The following is a 17,874-nucleotide window of genomic DNA, read 5'->3' on the forward strand; positions in this document are numbered from 1 at the left end:
TCTCAACTGTCTAATCAGCCTCCAGATCGCTGTCTGACCCGGCCCTGCATCCACTAGATTGCAGACCACATACTCCTGCGGACCCCTTCTTGAACATTCCTTTTGTCTTTCTGTAAATAAATCTTTAATCACATCGCCTGAGAGTGTTTTGCATGTGGGTTCAGAACATCATGACAGCTTCACAATAGAACAGTTGGTGTTAGATATTTTCATGAACTTACAAGAACAAGGTTTTTGTTTTATGACTAAATAAAATGCAGAAATAAGCACTCATGTTTGATAGGGAGCAACAACTCATAATAATGGACAGCGGAATTATCTTCGTCTTACACTGTTTGGTTTTAAGCTTAGCAGCCATGAGAAATTCTTATATACTGAAAAATAACTATTGATGAACATTAAAAAAATCATAGAAAGGATTTCCACCTGATTACTTTGCTTTATTTCAGCACCATATAATTCTGTTACTCCTATTTAAAGTAGTAAAATAGTAGTAACCTAAGTTAAATTAGGTCAACTTAATTTATTAAGGTTTTTCCAATGTAAAGCAATTGTGTTGAGTCAACTTATGTTATTATGGTTATTCTACGGTTGATTCTAAATCAAACTTATTGGCTCAACTTAATATATTATGGTTATTCTAATTTAAATAAAATGAGTTGGCTCAACTTAGTTTATTTTAGTTATTCCAATTTAAAACAAATGTTTTGGCTCAATTTAATTTATCAAGGTTGATTCAACTCATGTACTATAGTTGGACCCAATGTAATTTAAAAGAGCCAGACCAACTAATTTGCAATGTTTTGGACCAAATAATTTCCTTTACTAAGATTAATGCAAATTTAGTTGAAACCAACTTTTTTTTCCATTTCTTTCTCCAAAGAGTTTTTGCCGTGCTAGTGGCTCATATTTTTTTGAGACAGTAGGAAGACAGGACAGAGTTCAAGGACGTGAAGCAAAGTTCACCGGGACCGGGAGTCGAACCAGCAACGTCCGCATCAAGTACTGGGGCCTCCAAACGTGGTGCATGCTAACCCCCTGTGCCACCACAGCATGCCTGAGAAACCAACTAATGTTACAGTGGTACCTTCACACTACTTAATAAAGTTGATTCAACTAATGAAAATCCTTTCCATGATTTAATTATGTTAATTCAAAAAAATTTTTTTTAAGTTACATTACATTAAGTGTTTTAAGACAGGACTGGGTGAAAAGGTAGAAAGAACACTCAACAATTAGAAAAGGTACAACAGAACTATATTTTCAAAACCCAGCCACCTTACTGTATTTTCATGCTGTAGTTTTTACAGCCATTTGTTACAGTGCAGTTCTTAAATGCCAATAGTGCCATGCAGAGAAAAACAAATATCTGTAGTTTAATGTGTAACTAATTAGGCGCATAACAGTTCTTTCTTTCAGCATTTAAGAACTGCATTGTAACAATGCAGTTCTTGAATGCACTGTCCTCACCCTGTCTGCCTACTGTCTCAAGAAAAATACAAGCCACTAGTGCTGCAAAAAAAACTCTTCGGACAAAAAAAAAGGAAAAAAAAGTTGGTTTCAACTGAATTGCCATTAATCTTAGTCAACTAAATTATTTGGTCCAAATCGTTGCAAATTAGTTGGGCCAGCTCTTTTAAATTACATTGGATCCAACTATAGTAAATTAGTTGAATCAACCTTGATAAATTAAATTGAGCCAACAGATTTGCTTTAAATTAGAATAACCATAATATTTGATTTGATCACGTTTGATTTAGAATCACCCATGGAATAACCATAACATAAGTTGAGCCAACTCATTTTATTTAAATTAGAATAACCATAGTATATTAAGTTCAGCCAACACGTTTGATTTAGAATCAACCATAGAATAACCATAATAAGATAAATTGAGCCAACACAATTGCTTTACCTTGGAATAACCTTAATAAATTAAGTTGATCTAACACATTTCCTTTAAATAGGAGTAACAGAATTACATGGTGCTGAAATAAAGCAATGTAATTATTGCTTTATTTGCTTTATTTTTTATTTTTTTATGTTCATCCAACTTAACAACTTAATATATTATGGTTATTCTAATTTAAATAAAATGAGTTGGCTCAACTTATTTTATTACGGTTATTCTATTAAGTTTTGGCTGAACTTAATATATTTTTGTTATCCCAATTTAAAGCAAATCTGTTGGCTCAATTTAATTTATTAAGGTTGATTAAACTCTTTTACTATAGTTGGACCCAATGTAATTTAAAAGAGCTGGGCCAACTAATTTGCAACGCTTTAGACCAAATAATTTAGTTGACTAAGATTAATGGCAATTTAGTTAAAACCAACTTTATTTATTTTTTCTCCAAAGAGATTTGGCGGCACTAGTGGCTCATATTTTTTTTTAGAGACAATAGGCAGACAGGGTAAGGACATGGCAAAGGTTGCCAGGACCGGGAGTCGAACCAGCAACTTCTGCGTCGAGGACTAAGGCCTCCAAACGTCCAGTGTGCCAAACCCCTGTGCCACCACAGCACACTGGAGAAACCAACTTACAGTGGGGCAAAAAAGTATTTAGTCAGCCACCAATTGTGCAAGTTCTCCCACTTAAAAAGATGAGAGAGGCCTGTAATTTTCATCATAGATATACCTCAACTATGAGAGACAAAAGGAGAAAAAAAAAAAAAATCCAGAAAATCACATTGTCTGATTTTTAAAGAATTTATTTGCAAAATATGGTGGAAAATAAGTATTTGGTCAGCTACAAACAAGCAAGATTTCTGGCTCTCACAGACCTATAACTTCTTCTGTAAGAGGCTCCTCTGCCTCCACTCGTTACCTGTATTAATGGCACCGTGATCCCCTGATCTCGCTAGACCCTCTTCGGAGGGAAATGAATCTGACCAAATTGAATCATGTTATCTCAACTTGAATTCGTTATTCAAGCTGAGACAAAAACGATTGTCTCGCGTGAATTCACGTGACATCCCGTGACATCCCGTGATCTCACTCGGCTTCAGCACTATATCAGTCTGACTATAATGAGTCATGTTATCTCAACATGATTAAATTTCATAAACGTGAAGCTGTTGAATTTTTTGTTTATCCAACATGATTGTATCACGTTTTTGTTTGAAACATAAAATTATTTAGTTAAAAGTACATGATATTCTTTTGTTAATCTGATAACCCCCTACATTCATTTTTTACAGTGTGGATTCTGTAATCTGCTGTAGCGTAATAAGACACCAAGACTGCTCATGGCAAAATCATCCTTGTCTGATTTCATTAATTTTTCTGTCCACAGTCTGCCTCTATACTGAATTTATCAGTTTTCTACTTACTGTGCTGAATATCAAACTGTTTTGTTGTTATTCAATGTAAAACAACTAATGAGCTGATACTGGATGGAACTATGGATATCTGTAGTTTCCAAATAATGATACCTTAACAAGAGTGAAGTCTGGTGTGTCTGGCTTTCACACTAATGTTTGAATTTCTTTTCTTTTTTAACTTGATGCGTTTTTGGTGTAAATTTATGTTTAGTTACTTAGGTATATACATCAATTTAATGTTAAACTTTACTCCTTGTGCACATTGTTGATGACCTAGTCCACCCGTTTACTTGTTTCTCTTATTTTTTTTGCACAAGATTTTTTGATTTTCATCTGATTTATTATAAAAAAGAAAAACTAAAGATTTGAATATACCCTACACACCCTTGAATTAATTTGAGAGAAGCCTCCATTACTGCTGATGTTTTGTTTTTTTCTTTAATTGATCTCAGCTCAGATAAGGAGGCAGAAAAATTTAAAAACTTGGACTGACAGAATGTATTTGACAATTCTCATCTCAGTAAGAGCTGACTTCCTGAATGAAAACAAAGCACGTCTGCTGCCCTTTGGTGTGAAGAAGCCGCCTTCTAAAATTTCATTCAGGGTCAGCTCCAGCCTGAGGCACACTGCAAATATCACAAGTCGGTCTCCCTTTTTCAAAATGGAGGAGGAATTGCATTCGGTTTGATGAGCCATTCCCTACTTAGCTTCACATTAAAAACTGTTATTTGTGAATAAATATATAAAGGTGAGAGCTGCCAACATAGTTAAAAGTGAAGACCACCAAAATATAAAACCTCTACAACTAAGAACTAACAAGTTATAAACACACCGTAAAAACGACTGGTGATTTTTCTGGTGAGAAATTTTGGTGAAACTTTTCATTTCATGAAACTGGTGAAACTTTTCATTCAACATCATGAATCAAGTCTTTGTTATTCAGTTTTTGCAAGTTGATTAAACTAAATAAATCTGATAGAGAAATTATACATGCCCCTATCTTCCACCTTGCTGGCATGTAATTCAAAAAGATGTTTGTTATGGATTTCTTCCTTGGCGATTATCCAGGCATGTTCCACTGGGAGGCCAGGAGATAAACCCAAAACACAATGGAGGGACTCTGATATGCAATACCTGCCAAATGAGTTGGAGAATGTCACTAAAAAGAAAACGTCAGATTTTTCTTCCTGGAACTTCAAGCCCTGGAATCCCTTCTGATGGACAGATTGTCATACTGACTGGCTGGCTGGGCCTGTTTTGTGCCTAGATACGCCTAGAATCAGGTGTCTGTATATATAATTATATAAGGGTCTGTTGTGGTAAAGTGTCCTGCTGTATGATAGACAGAATGGATCAGGAGAGGAACTGCAGACCCATCAGAACCTTAAGAACCAGAAATCAGCATCTCTTCATCCTCAATCATCTCCTGAGGCTGATATGGTACAGAACATTTAGTTGTGATTGATTAAGTTTCTTATTGTGATTTTAGCTGACTATTGTGGTTTGATTCTTTGCTTAGGATGTTGAGTTTGGATAATATTTAATAAATAATCGCATTAGCCAAAAATATGTGGCCATTTAAAGAACAAATCATACGAATAGATTAACAGTAAATACATAAATATTTCCTACATAACATTACTTTCTGTGTTTTTTTTTTTCTTTCAGAAATGTTAATATATTTTATAAATAACTGTTCAGTGGTCATTTAATGTATTCTTTCACTAATGTTATATTAATGTGGTTTACCAGTTTGGATAATTTGACTTCCTATCAATGAAGAAAAAATATGTTAAGCAAAAATGCACCAGATCCAGACCTGCTGGCTTGGGCCAATTCTAGACGGGGGCTAAGAGGTGTTCTAAAGAAATTACACTAAATAAATGTCTTTTTTAAATATTCAGTTGTAGATATTTTTTATTCAGAATTTTCTTTTTAGGGTGTTATTAAAAGTACATTAAAATTATTTTTAATAAAAATTAATGTAATGAATTATAAATTATAGTACTGCTTTTTTAACTGCTGTATGGGGATAAGATCACACTTTCCATCTGCTAAATCAGAGATCTGTAACCTGAATCTCTGGAGACACAAGTGGCTCTTTGTTCACATTATTAAATTATGAAATATTGCTCTTTTTGTGTTTAATTATTTTTTAAGTATCTCCATAAAAACATTCTCTGCATATGCCCCAGTGGTAAATCTGGTCTAGAACCAAGCTCTAAAGAAAACAGTAAACACCATTTTATATATATATATATATATATATATATATATATATATATATATATATATATATATATATATATATATATAATTTTTTTAACCAGCTATAAGGGGTCAGACCTGTATCATCAGCACCTTTATTCAGATGACAATATGCAATGCAAAATATTCTGCTTAGTGATTGTTGCAATACTGCTGTACTTAATTAATTTAGAATTATTTTTTATATTTTTGAATGAAATTATGTACAGCATTGGCTTTATTTATTTGAAGAGTATTTTGTAGTTCTGTACAAAATGTTGTATATGTGCAAAATATTTGGATAAATAATGGGTTAGTCTGATCCTGGTCCTTAGCCTTGTTAATTACTCTTATTGATTGTTTTTGAAGTTTGATTAGTGACTGGTGTGTTGTTTTGTAATTACCCAAATCTCTCTGGAATCATTTAAATAAGGTACAACTAAAGAACAGTGCAGGATGTTAGGCTGTTTCTATGTGAACAGAAAGGCGTTTGGTACTGAAACTATGATAGGCCCACTTCATGAACTGTGAACTGATATAGTAAAACCCTGACTCATAATTTCTACTTTTCCATAGATGGACATTCATTCTTGTTTAAAGAAAAAGGCAAACAGCCACATAACGTTCAGATAAAAATAAGGGTATGCGATTTCTAAGTATGATTTTCAAATAAAGGCCAGGTTAAGGACTCATTTTCACTAGTCCTTAACCTGACCTTCTACCTTGATAATAAACTGGTTTTAGGTTTATTAATCTTATGCATTTAGTAAAATGTTCTTCAAATAACTGGAAATGCATATTTTGAATAGATTTTATTTTAATTTCCTGGGGAGCAGACCACACTAGGACTGTGTCACTCGACAGCTGTTTGTGTCTCAGTAATGTTAGGAGATGTTGGCAGGTTTGATGTAGTCTAGAGCAGTGGTTCCCAATTCCAGTCCTCGGGGCCCCCCTGCCTGCATGTTTTAGATGTGCCTCTATACCAGAAAAGCTGATTCAAATGATTGCATGACATCTTCTGCAGCCACCACGTACTGCAGGAGCCAGTTAATCAACCAAAGATTCAATCCAGGTGTGTGGCAGAAGGGAAACACTTAAAACATACAGTCAGGGGGCCCCTGAGGACTGGAATTGGGAACCACTGGTCTAGAGCAGTAGTCCCCAACCACCGGGCCATGGACCCAGTGGTTGCGGGCCGGGCATATTTAATTACAATATTTAAATATGTCCGTTCTATGTATTGAGTCTTGAGGAGCTTATATTTTGAAAAAACTAAACCGGAAGCTGTCAGTTACGTCTTGCGCGTCAACATATTACGGCATTGGTAATACGGCACCCCCAGCCAAAACCCACCCAAACCCTACCCTCCCACCTCGGTAAGAAACAACGGCCGGGTACTGTCTCGGTACTTATGGTGTGCAACCTCCCCTCCGGTCCGCAGAAAATTTTTGAAGGGTTGACGGGTCCGCTGTACTAAAAAGTTTAGTGATTCTGTTTCAAACTGAATTTATACACCTCTGGGAAAAATTTAAAGTTTCTCTGATTTTATTCTTTATAGGTATATGTTTGAGTAAAATTAACATTGTTTATTCTATGAATTACTGACATGTCTCTTAATTTTATTTGTGAATGTATGTAAATAAGCAGTTAGATTTAGAAAACCGCACCAACAAATATCTTCTCATGGGTCTTAGCTCTGCTGGGGGCTAAGCACCCCTAAAAGTCAGATTCTAGAATCAAATTGGATGTTACACACAATTGGATAGCAAGAGAAGATTCTTGCATCAGTAGATTTTCTAGAGAACCTACTTATGCTTCTTTTAGAGACGGTTGAATATCATCTGCAAAGAAATGACATGCAATTCTGAAACAAACAGACCAATAGGAAATTTGCAGATACCAGAGGCTGATCTGTGGGATACACCACAAATAATTTCAGATACTGATGATATAAAGAAGGGAATAATACAATTTAAAATGTTTGGTTTTCGTAGCATACATTATAAGGCATCAAGTTTCAATCAAGAAATCTATTATGCATCTAACAGTTCTTTGAACCCTTTTACATATTTGTGAGTGAATTGATTAATTTAGTCATTTTCAGGTCTGACAGTGCTGCAGAGGATCCTTGATACAGCAGCAGAGCACAATTGGCAGGTTACCTCCGCTAACTTGGACACAATGACGGAAAAGACCTTCATCAAGCTCTTGGCCGATCTTGACTACAAGGAGGACTTTCATATCATCATTGACTGTGAACTGGAACGATTGAACAACATCCTCAACCTGGTAAAGGGCTCACCGATTAACACTTTTTTTCCCATCAGATTAAAACTAAAAACAAGTATTTGTCAATGTAATTTCCATGTACGTTGAAATTTTTGCTCTGTGGGGGTTAAACCAACCATTGGTTTACTGGTGGTTCTTGTAATTTCAAGTTTAAACCCTTTATCTGATTGCTGTTAACTGAGAAACTTTGGAATAAACCTTTGTAATTTCATGTAAAGGTACTTGTTCATTTATCAGAAGTTAGCTACAGATTATATTCAGACCTTAGCATCCATGAATGATGTGAAAGGGAGACGACAATATAGCAGATCCTAGAGAAGCAAACAGAATGTAAAGAGCTAGTGGAACAAGAATCTCTGCCATCATGCAGAATTAAAAGGCATAATTTTCTTAAACAATTTCTTCCAAAAAGCACTTTGTCTAGAGTATGTGGTGAAGTACAAGAATTCATGGAAAAGCAATGGTCTCATTGGCTAAATACTGAAAAACTATATGTTGAATCACTTTGAGAACATAGTGACTCAGTTGAGAACATAACTAAAAATGGAGGCACTTCTTTAAATTGTTTTTTAATTATGATAATCAACACTTAAAGATGAAGTATTAATGACATTATTTGTATGATACTAATCATATACAGTCATAATAAAAAAAATACTAAAAGGCATAATAAAACTGTTGTGATCTTTAAGTTCTGAAATGAACTTACTCTAACTTACATTTAAGAAAAACTTGCAACACACTTCACTCTGTCATTATTTAAGTTCATCTCTTGGTGCTTCAACAATGATTAACAATGGAAGTAGCCACTGGGTTCTTCTGATTAAATGTACTTGATTAATTTATTGTCATCAGTGAGACCTCCTATATTAGAGGAGTTTGCCGTTCTGGAACTTGTGTGTTAACATATTCTGAGGACATGAACAATGACCTTGGAAAAGCAGTTTCTATTACATATTAATCTGGAAAATATTACCAACAAAAATTGCCAATGTACCCAGTGTTTCCAGCAAATTCACTGTGAATTCAAAACATGCAAATATCAGATTAATAACAAAACCTCCAACAGCTCATTCTCTGCTGGAGTTTGCATATAAAATGTTAGGTTTCGTTTATAGTTTTTGGTCATAATGCACTGCACCATATTTGGAGAAAACCCAAAGCAGCAAATGAGCATAGCTCATACAAACTGTCAATGGTGGAGGTTTGATGACAGGGCCGGCCCAAGCCTCCATGGGGCCCTAAGCGGATGCTTAGTTTGGTTATGCCTTGAGCCAGCCCTGGCTGACGATTTTGGATTTCTTCCTTTTTATATGCCAAACTATTGTACAATAAGATAATCTGTCCAAGGGCTAAAGCTTGCTTGATGCTGGGTCGAAAGTAACTGGGTTTTTACTAACAATGAAATTTAATTTTCTAGGGACAAGTGCTGCGAATTAGCTTTTGCTATTGCACTGTGACATAAACATGGGACTGCTGTTTTCTTTCAGTTTGTTTATGTCGCTGTATGTCTGTCCCTATCAAATAAACTAATAAATAAAATAAATTACGAAAATAAATTCACTGAAAGAAAACACGCCAATTTAGAGAAAAAAAAAAAAGTATTTGTGTTGACCTGAGTTGGGATTTTTGGAAACACTTTTTTTGAATCCCATGAGTCATATGATCAACAGCCGGATGTTAACTACTGGCATAAACCATGAAGAAACACAGCAGTAAGTAGTAGGAGGATGATGGTTATTTTTTTTGTTTTTTTAATTTTGGATAATGAACAACTGGCTCCACCAGAGATCTCAGAGCATCACACAGTTTATAAAAAATTGTCTGTCATTCGAAAGTGTCAAATCCATAGTTCTTCTGTCAAATTGCATACTACAGTTTTCCTCAAAATATACAGATGTATAGATAATTTCTCCCAGATATAAGAGGCTTGTCACTCCAGGTCCTGAATAAGATGCTGTTCTGATGACTGATAGATGAGAAAGTGCCTCATCTATCTGTGAATTATGACTGGCTGAATCATGACTAAATCATTGTTTATAAGCTAATTGTTTACATCTGTCTGTGCCATGATTTGTAATGACTTATGTGAACAAGGTTATTCACATGTGATTTTAATTACATATTTTATTTATTGGACACACTGCAATTGAAAATAGTGTTGTTTTTTTACATTAGCAGAACAGTGACAAAGATTTGGGCACATTTGTCATGGAAAAGCAGCACATAGTTTACCTCACCTCTCAACCAATGACTGTTTGAGATAGGGAAAAACCTGCAAGGACAGACAGATAAAGACTATGGCTGGATGGATAGTTTGTAATTGGCTCTCTGTTTTAGAATCTCCAAAGTGAAAAGATAAATGTAAGTATATGCAAACAAATCGATGCAGCAATAATCTGCTGACCCACATGCAAAACCAGAATGAGAGGAGGCATTAATACGCAGCAGTCCAGGCTGTAATAACAAGATGGCAGACAACGATTAATAAGGTATCAAATTAAAAGATTTTTTAAAAAGACTGATAAGCCAGAACAGGCTTGAAAAACAATTGCAGACTTTTCGCTATATTGTCACTATGTGGTAAAAACTGACCACTTCTTTTTTATTTTAACCTCAAAGCAACTGTACTGGAGTCTGTTTATCCTCCTTTCTTCCTTTGGAGAGCGACTACTGTCTGCCAGCTGCTAAGAGCCCATTAGTGCTGGTGTCAGTTTGACAGTACTGTCTAAACAAGCAACCACTCTCTGAAACTACATCACAACAGAGTAAATAAGGCTGACTGGGAAAGGAACAATATTTCCTTTCAGATTAAGCAAGTGGAGTTGTTTACTTTGAAATGATTCAGTGCTGTAGATAGTTGCTTAAGAAATGAGTATGGGCATCTCTGCAGCTATGAGCTGAACTAGAAACTAACCCCAGGAAGATCTCAGAGGGAGAGAGCTGCAAGACAAACAAATACACTCAATCCTGATGTTCACAGCTGGTCGTCTTTGTGCTTTTTTAAGAGGGAGTGTGGACACTTCTCCTTCAAACAGGAGCCTCTTGGTTAACTTGCTAAAGTCATTGTCCGGTCTTCCATGTACATCTGCCATCAGCCAAGGTGATGTGAGGTGGCTGTATTGTTGCAGATAGACATTGGTCAAGGAGTGTTTTTTAGGAAACAAAAGGTCTGAAATAGTTATTTGGGAAACCCTAGGAATATAAATATGGTCGAGTGGTTGTTGAGTCACCTTGGAAATTAAGAAGAGCTGGATCTGTAGAGAGCAGTGGACTATTGTCTCCTTTTCTGGGAGAGCAGGATTTGGTAACAGCAAGGTGTGAACATCATAATGATATCAGACATTCAAGAAGGAAGTAGCCCCACACTGAATGAGACTTTCAATATGAACGATGTCTCTCCATCATAGCATTCCTCACAAATGGAATTCATTGGATTCATCAGATTGTGTTCATTAACATTTGGATTTGTTTGCAGAGGCAGTTTTACTCCATGTTTGTGGAGAATGTTTTTTTATCTCATTATCCGCTCATGCTTGTGTGAAATTTATATAACTGACCAACATCCCAGTGCACTCAGACATTTAGGTAGATGATGATTGTCCCGTTTGTTGGATCCATTATCTGCTCACTGATCAGAGACGCTGAACATTTGTGCTCTGCAGCTGTTTTGCTTGTAACAGAACTCTTTGATGTTGGGTTCAGGAATAATTGACTGGCAACAGCGAGAAAGGAAGAAAGAGGCAAGGGGAGAAGGAAAGAACAAGTGCAAAGATGATTTTTTAAAATTTACAACAATAAGCACCGAAGACAGATAAGAAGAGAGAGCAGGAGAAACAAGACAAAAAAATATTTTTGTTGTATATTTTTTAGGAAAATAAAACCTTTTCAGTTTTAACATAAAAGCAGTTTTTAGTTTGTTTCCATTGACCTGAGACTAACCTGAGAGCCAGGTGCTGTTCTGATCCTTAAAATGCTTCTTCTGGCTTCAGTGACTTAGTTTAGCTTTGTTTGAATTATCAGATGCTGTTCCACTTGACTTCAGCTTGATTCATTCAGTTTAGTTGTGAGTTAAGTCTCAAATGGCTTTTGCTGATGGTCTGTGTTATCAAAACAATCTTATGTATTGATGAATAAAAACCTCAGGTAATAAAAAGGTGAAAAAATGTAAAGTCCATAAGACATATTAAACAAAATCATCTTTCTGAGACAGGTCATTCTCTGGAAGTTTTAAACATATCAGTCAAATGTCCAACCATCTGCTGCTAAGGATAACAGTAAAATATCAAACTCTGCCAAATTTCGGGCGTATTGTCTGAATTGACAATTCAGAGGAAATCTGACTAATCATTGGGTTTTGTTAATATAAATTCCTTAATCTTCATAGATGACAGAAAATATCTTCCTTACTTTGTTTTTGAGGCTCGATCAAAACAAATAGGAATGCAGTTCTTCAACTACTGGGCAACATTTTGTATTGTTTTACTAAAATACTTTGCAACAAAAAATAAACACTAATCACTTATAAAATAAAGTTTTATTCTAATTTTGAGTCATTTGGGTTATTTCTGTTTTGAGCTCGGCTTCTCCAGAAGTAATCTCCAAAAGCTTTCACTTAATTTCAGTGTTCCCTTTGAAACAGCCTTTCTTTTCTTTTCTTAAACTTTATTTTTGCAATAATCTGGAAACATTAATCCTAATGGTAACTTGGAAATATTTGGTTAAAGAAAAGCAAAGTTTGATCTTGCAGTAACTGCATGCCAAAAAGACCTAGGAAAAGCATTCAGAACAGAGATTTAAAGTTAACTCTAAACTGTTCTTGTCTCCGAGGTTTAGGCCCGAAATATGGTGACATCACTACTTTGCTTTTTGAAATATTGGGACAAGCAAATCGATACCATTTCATTAAGGGCGAAAAAACAGAAGCTGTTGGGAAGCCTTCATAGGGAGCACAGCTCTGATGTGATTTGATTGCTTTTATCCTTTTTCAGGAGAAAACTCAAATTACAGCAGAGGGAATGCAGGAAGTGGAAGATGGAAGAGAAAGCGGAGGGGGCTTCCAACAGCTCCCTCCTTCAAAATTGAGCAGCTGTGCTCCTGAACGTTTACTGACTGATGCTCGTTAAAAGTTGGACCACAGAGGAAAGATATGACTAACACCTGCTTCTTTCTCCTCCTCTCCTCCTCTTTCTGTTGCCTCCTCCTCTTCCTCCTACTTAAAAAACAGTTTTTTCTGCTTCTTCAAACGTTCTTTAGCATCATCTGTTAGTAACACCTTACCTCAGAAATCTAAGGGTACCCTCCTGCTTTCTTGCCCTCTCTTTTTGATGTTGATAAAGAACAAATGATTGTGATAAATTTGTGTATTTATCACGACTAAACATATCAGAAAATGTAAATAACAGATAAAATACGATGGAATTCTGTCTTTTCAGATTGCAGCTCAAAAGAGAAACTTGAAGAACTACCATTACATCCTGGCCAACTTGGTGAGTCAGATTTTCTAAAACGTCATTGATGAATATAAACCAGCAGATTGACTGTTAGTGTAAGAGTGAAGAAAATTGGTTTCCAGTGAGGGGGAAATTGTTCCCAGTTTAAAGTGACAGAAGGTTGTTAATAAAAATGAATTTTTAGGGCATTTCTACCATTAAGATGAATAAAATGTACTAAATATTCTGATTTTATTTATTCGGATGACGAGGTGAACAGATGTGCTTCTTTTTCCCAACTGTTAAGAGATGAAGTGTCAATAAATCAAGACCAATATCCAAAGAGTTTTATGTGATATATACTCCCATGGGCACACCACCCATGAGATGGGAGGGGCCAATGGGGTCAGGTGCATTGTGTGATGGGTGGCGGCCGAGAGAGGGGGCCCTGGTGGTCCGGTCCTCGGTTGCAGAAGCTGGCTCTTGGGACGTGGAATGTCACCTCTCTGGTGGGGAAGAAGCTGGAGCTAGTGTACGAGGTCGAGAGGTTCCGGCTAGAAATAATTGGTCTCACCTCGACGCATGGCTCTGGTTCTGGAACCAGTCTCCTTGAGAGGGGCTGGACATACTTCCACTCTGGACTTGCCCAAGGTGAGAGGCGTCGGGCAGGAGTGGGCATACTTGTTGCTCCCCCTTTCTGCACCTGTATGGTGGGGTTTACCCCAGTGAACAAGAGGGTAGCCTCCCTCCAATTACGGGGTAGGGTACAGATGGGGGGACGGATCCTGACTGTCGTTCGTGCTTACAGGCTGAACGACAGTTCCGATTACCCACCCTGTTTGGAGTCCTTAGAGGGGGTAGTGGAGAGTGCTCCTCCTGGGGACTCCCTTGTTCTGCTGGGGGTGTCATGAAATGGTGTTGTGGTGGTGGTGAGGCAAACGCAGCAGACCCAGATGATGTGAGATGAGGAGTTTAATGGAACCGAAAAAACACAAAACACAGTCCACAGACCTGGCAGCACTGCTGAGCGGAAGGCTGAAGCTCACTACAGGTAGCAACAGGCGATACGAGGACTCGACATACACTTACGTACACAGACTGAACTCAGACGTAGCAAGACGTAGACGCAGACAAGGATCCGACGAACACAGACACACACAGGTGACGCTAAATACACAAGAGGGTAATCAGGGAACGAGACACACCTGGGAACTAATCAAGGGAAGACAGGACAACACGGAGACTCAGACACACAGGAAACTTCAAAATAAACACAGGAAAACACAGAACACAACAGTACCCCCCCCTTAACGGGCGGCTCCCAGACGCCCAAAAACTGAAACACAACAAGGGTGGGTGGAGGGGAGCTGGACGGGGGGCCAGAGTCTATGGAAAAAGAACGAAAAACAACCTATCAAATAGGCGGAGACACGAGGGTCCAAAGTCCAAAAAACAAAAACAAAACAAACCCAACTGGGTGGGTGGAAACGCAGGAAGCGGGAGCCACGGAGGAGGTCAGGGGGCCGACCTCGGCGCAGGAAGCGGGAGCCACGGAGGAGGTCAGGGGGCCGACCTCGGCGCAGGAGGCGGGAGCCACGGAGGCGGTCCGCGGCCGCCCGCGCGCAGGAGGCGGGAACCACGGAGGCTGTCCGGCGCCGTCCCGCGCGCAGGGAGGCGGGAACCACGGAGGTTTCTCCGCGGCCGCTCGCGGCGCAGGAGGCGGAACCACGGAGGCTGTCCGCGGCCGCCCGCGGCGCAGGAGGCGGGACCCACGGAGGCTGACCGGCGGCCGACCGCGGCGCAGGGGGCGCGAACCTCGGAGGCTGTCCGCGGCCGCCCGCGCGCAGGAGGCGGGAACCACGGAGGCTGTCCGGCGGCCGCCCGTGGCGCAGGAGGCGGGAACCACGGAGGCTGTCCGGCGGCCGTCCGTGCAGGAGTTTTAGGGCGCACGCGGGGCGGCGAGGAGCACAAGGAGTTTCTGGGGCCGCACGGGCGGCGACGAGGAGCACAAGGAGTCTCTGGGGCCGCACGGGCGGCGACAGGGAGCACAAGGAGTTTCTGGGGCCGCACGGGCGGCGACAGGAGCACAAGGAGTCTCTGGGGCCGCCGGGGCGCGTGAGAGCACAAGGAGTCTCTGGGGCCTGCACGGGCGGCGACGAGGAGCACAAGGAGTCTCTGGGGCCGCACGGGGGCGGCGACGAGGAGCACAAGGAGTCTCTGGGGCCGCACGGGGGCGGCGACGAGGAGCACAAGGAGTCTCTGGGGCCGCACGGGGGCGGCGACGAGGAGCACAAGGAGTCTCGGGGGGAGCACAAGGAGTCTCGGGGGGAGCACAAGGAGTCTCGGGGGGAGCACTAGGAGTCTCGGGGGGAGCACTAGGAGTCTCGGGGGGAGCACTAGGAGTCTCGGGGGGAGCACTAGGAGTCTCGGGGGGAGCACTCTCTGGTGCGCCGGCTGGAGCGGCGGCAGGAACGGGAGCTGGGTGCGCTGCCGAGCGGGCGGCAGGGAGCTCGGTGCGCCCGGCTGGAGCGGCGGCAGGAACGGGTGCCGGCGCCGCTGAGCGGCGGCAGGAACGGGCTCGGGTGCGCCGGCTGGAGCGGCGGCAGGAACGGGCTCGGGTGCGCCGGCTGGAGCGGCGGCAGGAACGGGCTCGGGTGGAGGAAGCGCTGCTGGGGGCTCCGGCCGCGGAAGCGCTGCTGGGGGCTCCGGCTGAGAAGGGTCTGCTGGCGGCTCCGGCTGAGGAGGGTCTGCTGGCGGCTCCGGCTGCGGAGGGTCTGCTGCTGGCTCTTCCGACGACGGAGATGACGGGGCTGGGGTGGTGGAATGGGAGGACAGAGTTTTGGATCTCGGAGGCAGCGGTCCTCCAGCCATTACTGCTAGCGCTGCCTCACGCTCCCACTCTGCCTCCCTCTGTAATTCCACCAACCGCGGGTGCGGAAAGCGCGGAATCCAGTAATCCAGCAGCAGACCCAACCGGATGGCAAAACCGAGCCTTCTCCAAGCTACGTACGGTTTTGCCACGGCCTCCTCATACTCGCGAATAGTTTCCAGCAGTTCCTGCGTCTCATCTGGGTCCATGGTGTACAGCGTGCCTCACCGTTCTATGTTGGTCGGATCCTTCTGTCATGAAATGGTGTTGTGGTGGTGGTGAGGCAAACGCAGCAGACCCAGATGATGTGAGATGAGGAGTTTAATGGAACCGAAAAAACACAAAACACAGTCCACAGACCTGGCAGCACTGCTGAGCGGAAGGCTGAAGCTCACTACAGGTAGCAACAGGCGATACGAGGACTCGACATACACTTACGTACACAGACTGAACTCAGACGTAGCAAGACGTAGACGCAGACAAGGATCCGACGAACACAGACACACACAGGTGACGCTAAATACACAAGAGGGTAATCAGGGAACGAGACACACCTGGGAACTAATCAAGGGAAGACAGGACAACACGGAGACTCAGACACACAGGAAACTTCAAAATAAACACAGGAAAACACAGAACACAACAGGGGGACTTCAACGCTCACGTCGGCAATGACAGTGAGACCTGGAGGGGCGTGGTTGGGAGGAATGCCCCCCTCCCCCGATCTAAACTCGAGCGGTGTTCTGTTGTTGGACTATCGGGCCTGCCAGAAGCAGCTGATGGGTACTGGCGGGTGAAGCGGCATGCAACTCGGGTGGTTGCTGAGGCAAAAACTCTTGTGTGGGAGGAGTTTGGAGAGGCCTTGGAGAAAGAATACCATACAGCTTCAAGGCGATTCTGGTCCACCATCCGGCGTCTCGGGAAGGGGAAGCAGTACAGCACCAGCACTGTCTATAGTGGGGATGGTGTGCTGCTCACCTCAACTCGAGACGTTGTGGGCCGGTGGGCAGAGTACGTCAAAGATCTCCTCAAACCCACCAACATGCCTTCCGCTGACGAAACTGAGTCTGGGGACTCTGAGTTGGGCTCTTCAATCTCTGGGAACAAAGTCGCCAAGGTGGTTAAAAAGCTCCTCAGTGGCAGGGCCCAATGGGGTGGATGAGATCTGCCCAGAGTTCCTTAAGGCTCTGGATGTTGTAGGGTTGTGTTGGCTGACGCGACTCTGCAGTATCACATGGACATTGGGGGCAGTTCTCCTGGATTGGCAGACTGGGGTGGTGTTCAACAAGGCGGACAGAGGGTATGCTCCAATTGCAGGGGGGTAACAATCTTAATCCTCCCTGGCAAGGTCTATTCAGGGGTCCTTGAGAGGAGAGTCCGTCGCATAGTATAACCTCGGATTCAGGAAGAGAAGTATGGTTTTCGTCCTGGTTGTGGAACACTGGACCAGCTCTACACCCTCTGCAGGGTCCTGGAGGGTGCATGGGACTTCGCCCAACCAGCCTGCATGTGTTTTGTGGACATGGAGAAGGTGTTCGACCGAGTCCCTCGGGGAACCCTGTGGGGGGTTCTCCGAGAGTATGGGGTACTGGGCCCTTTGATACGGGCTGTCAGGTCCCTATATGACCGGTGTGAGAGTCTGGTCCACCATGCTGGCAGTAAATCGGGCTCGTTTGCAATGACAGATGGACTCCGCCAGGGCTTCCTTTTGTCA

The 17,874-nt window shown here is 41.4% G+C and overlaps 1 protein-coding gene across 8 annotated transcripts in view; it reads left to right on the plus strand.

Moving 5' to 3' along the window:
- The window catches only part of LOC122845366 (glutamate receptor 1-like), a 94,254-nt gene that overhangs the window by 15,775 nt on the left and 60,605 nt on the right, over positions 1–17,874 (plus strand). For 4 of the 8 annotated variants that reach the window (XR_006373022.1, XR_006373021.1, XR_006373020.1 and 1 more), the window contains exons 1-2: positions 7,238–7,859; positions 13,295–13,348. Coding sequence is in view for 4 of the 8 variants with exons in the window: in XM_044141605.1 (XP_043997540.1) it covers positions 7,752–7,859; positions 13,295–13,348 (162 nt within the window). In the remaining 4 variants the exon portion in view is untranslated. Of the gene's footprint in view, positions 1–7,235; positions 7,860–13,294; positions 13,349–17,874 lie in introns of those variants that run through there. The other 4 variants (XM_044141605.1, XM_044141606.1, XM_044141607.1 and 1 more) reach the window with 4 other exon arrangements.

This window comes from Gambusia affinis, linkage group LG15, assembly GCF_019740435.1.
Source record: "Gambusia affinis linkage group LG15, SWU_Gaff_1.0, whole genome shotgun sequence".
Classification (NCBI taxonomy): Eukaryota; Metazoa; Chordata; class Actinopteri; order Cyprinodontiformes; family Poeciliidae; genus Gambusia; species Gambusia affinis.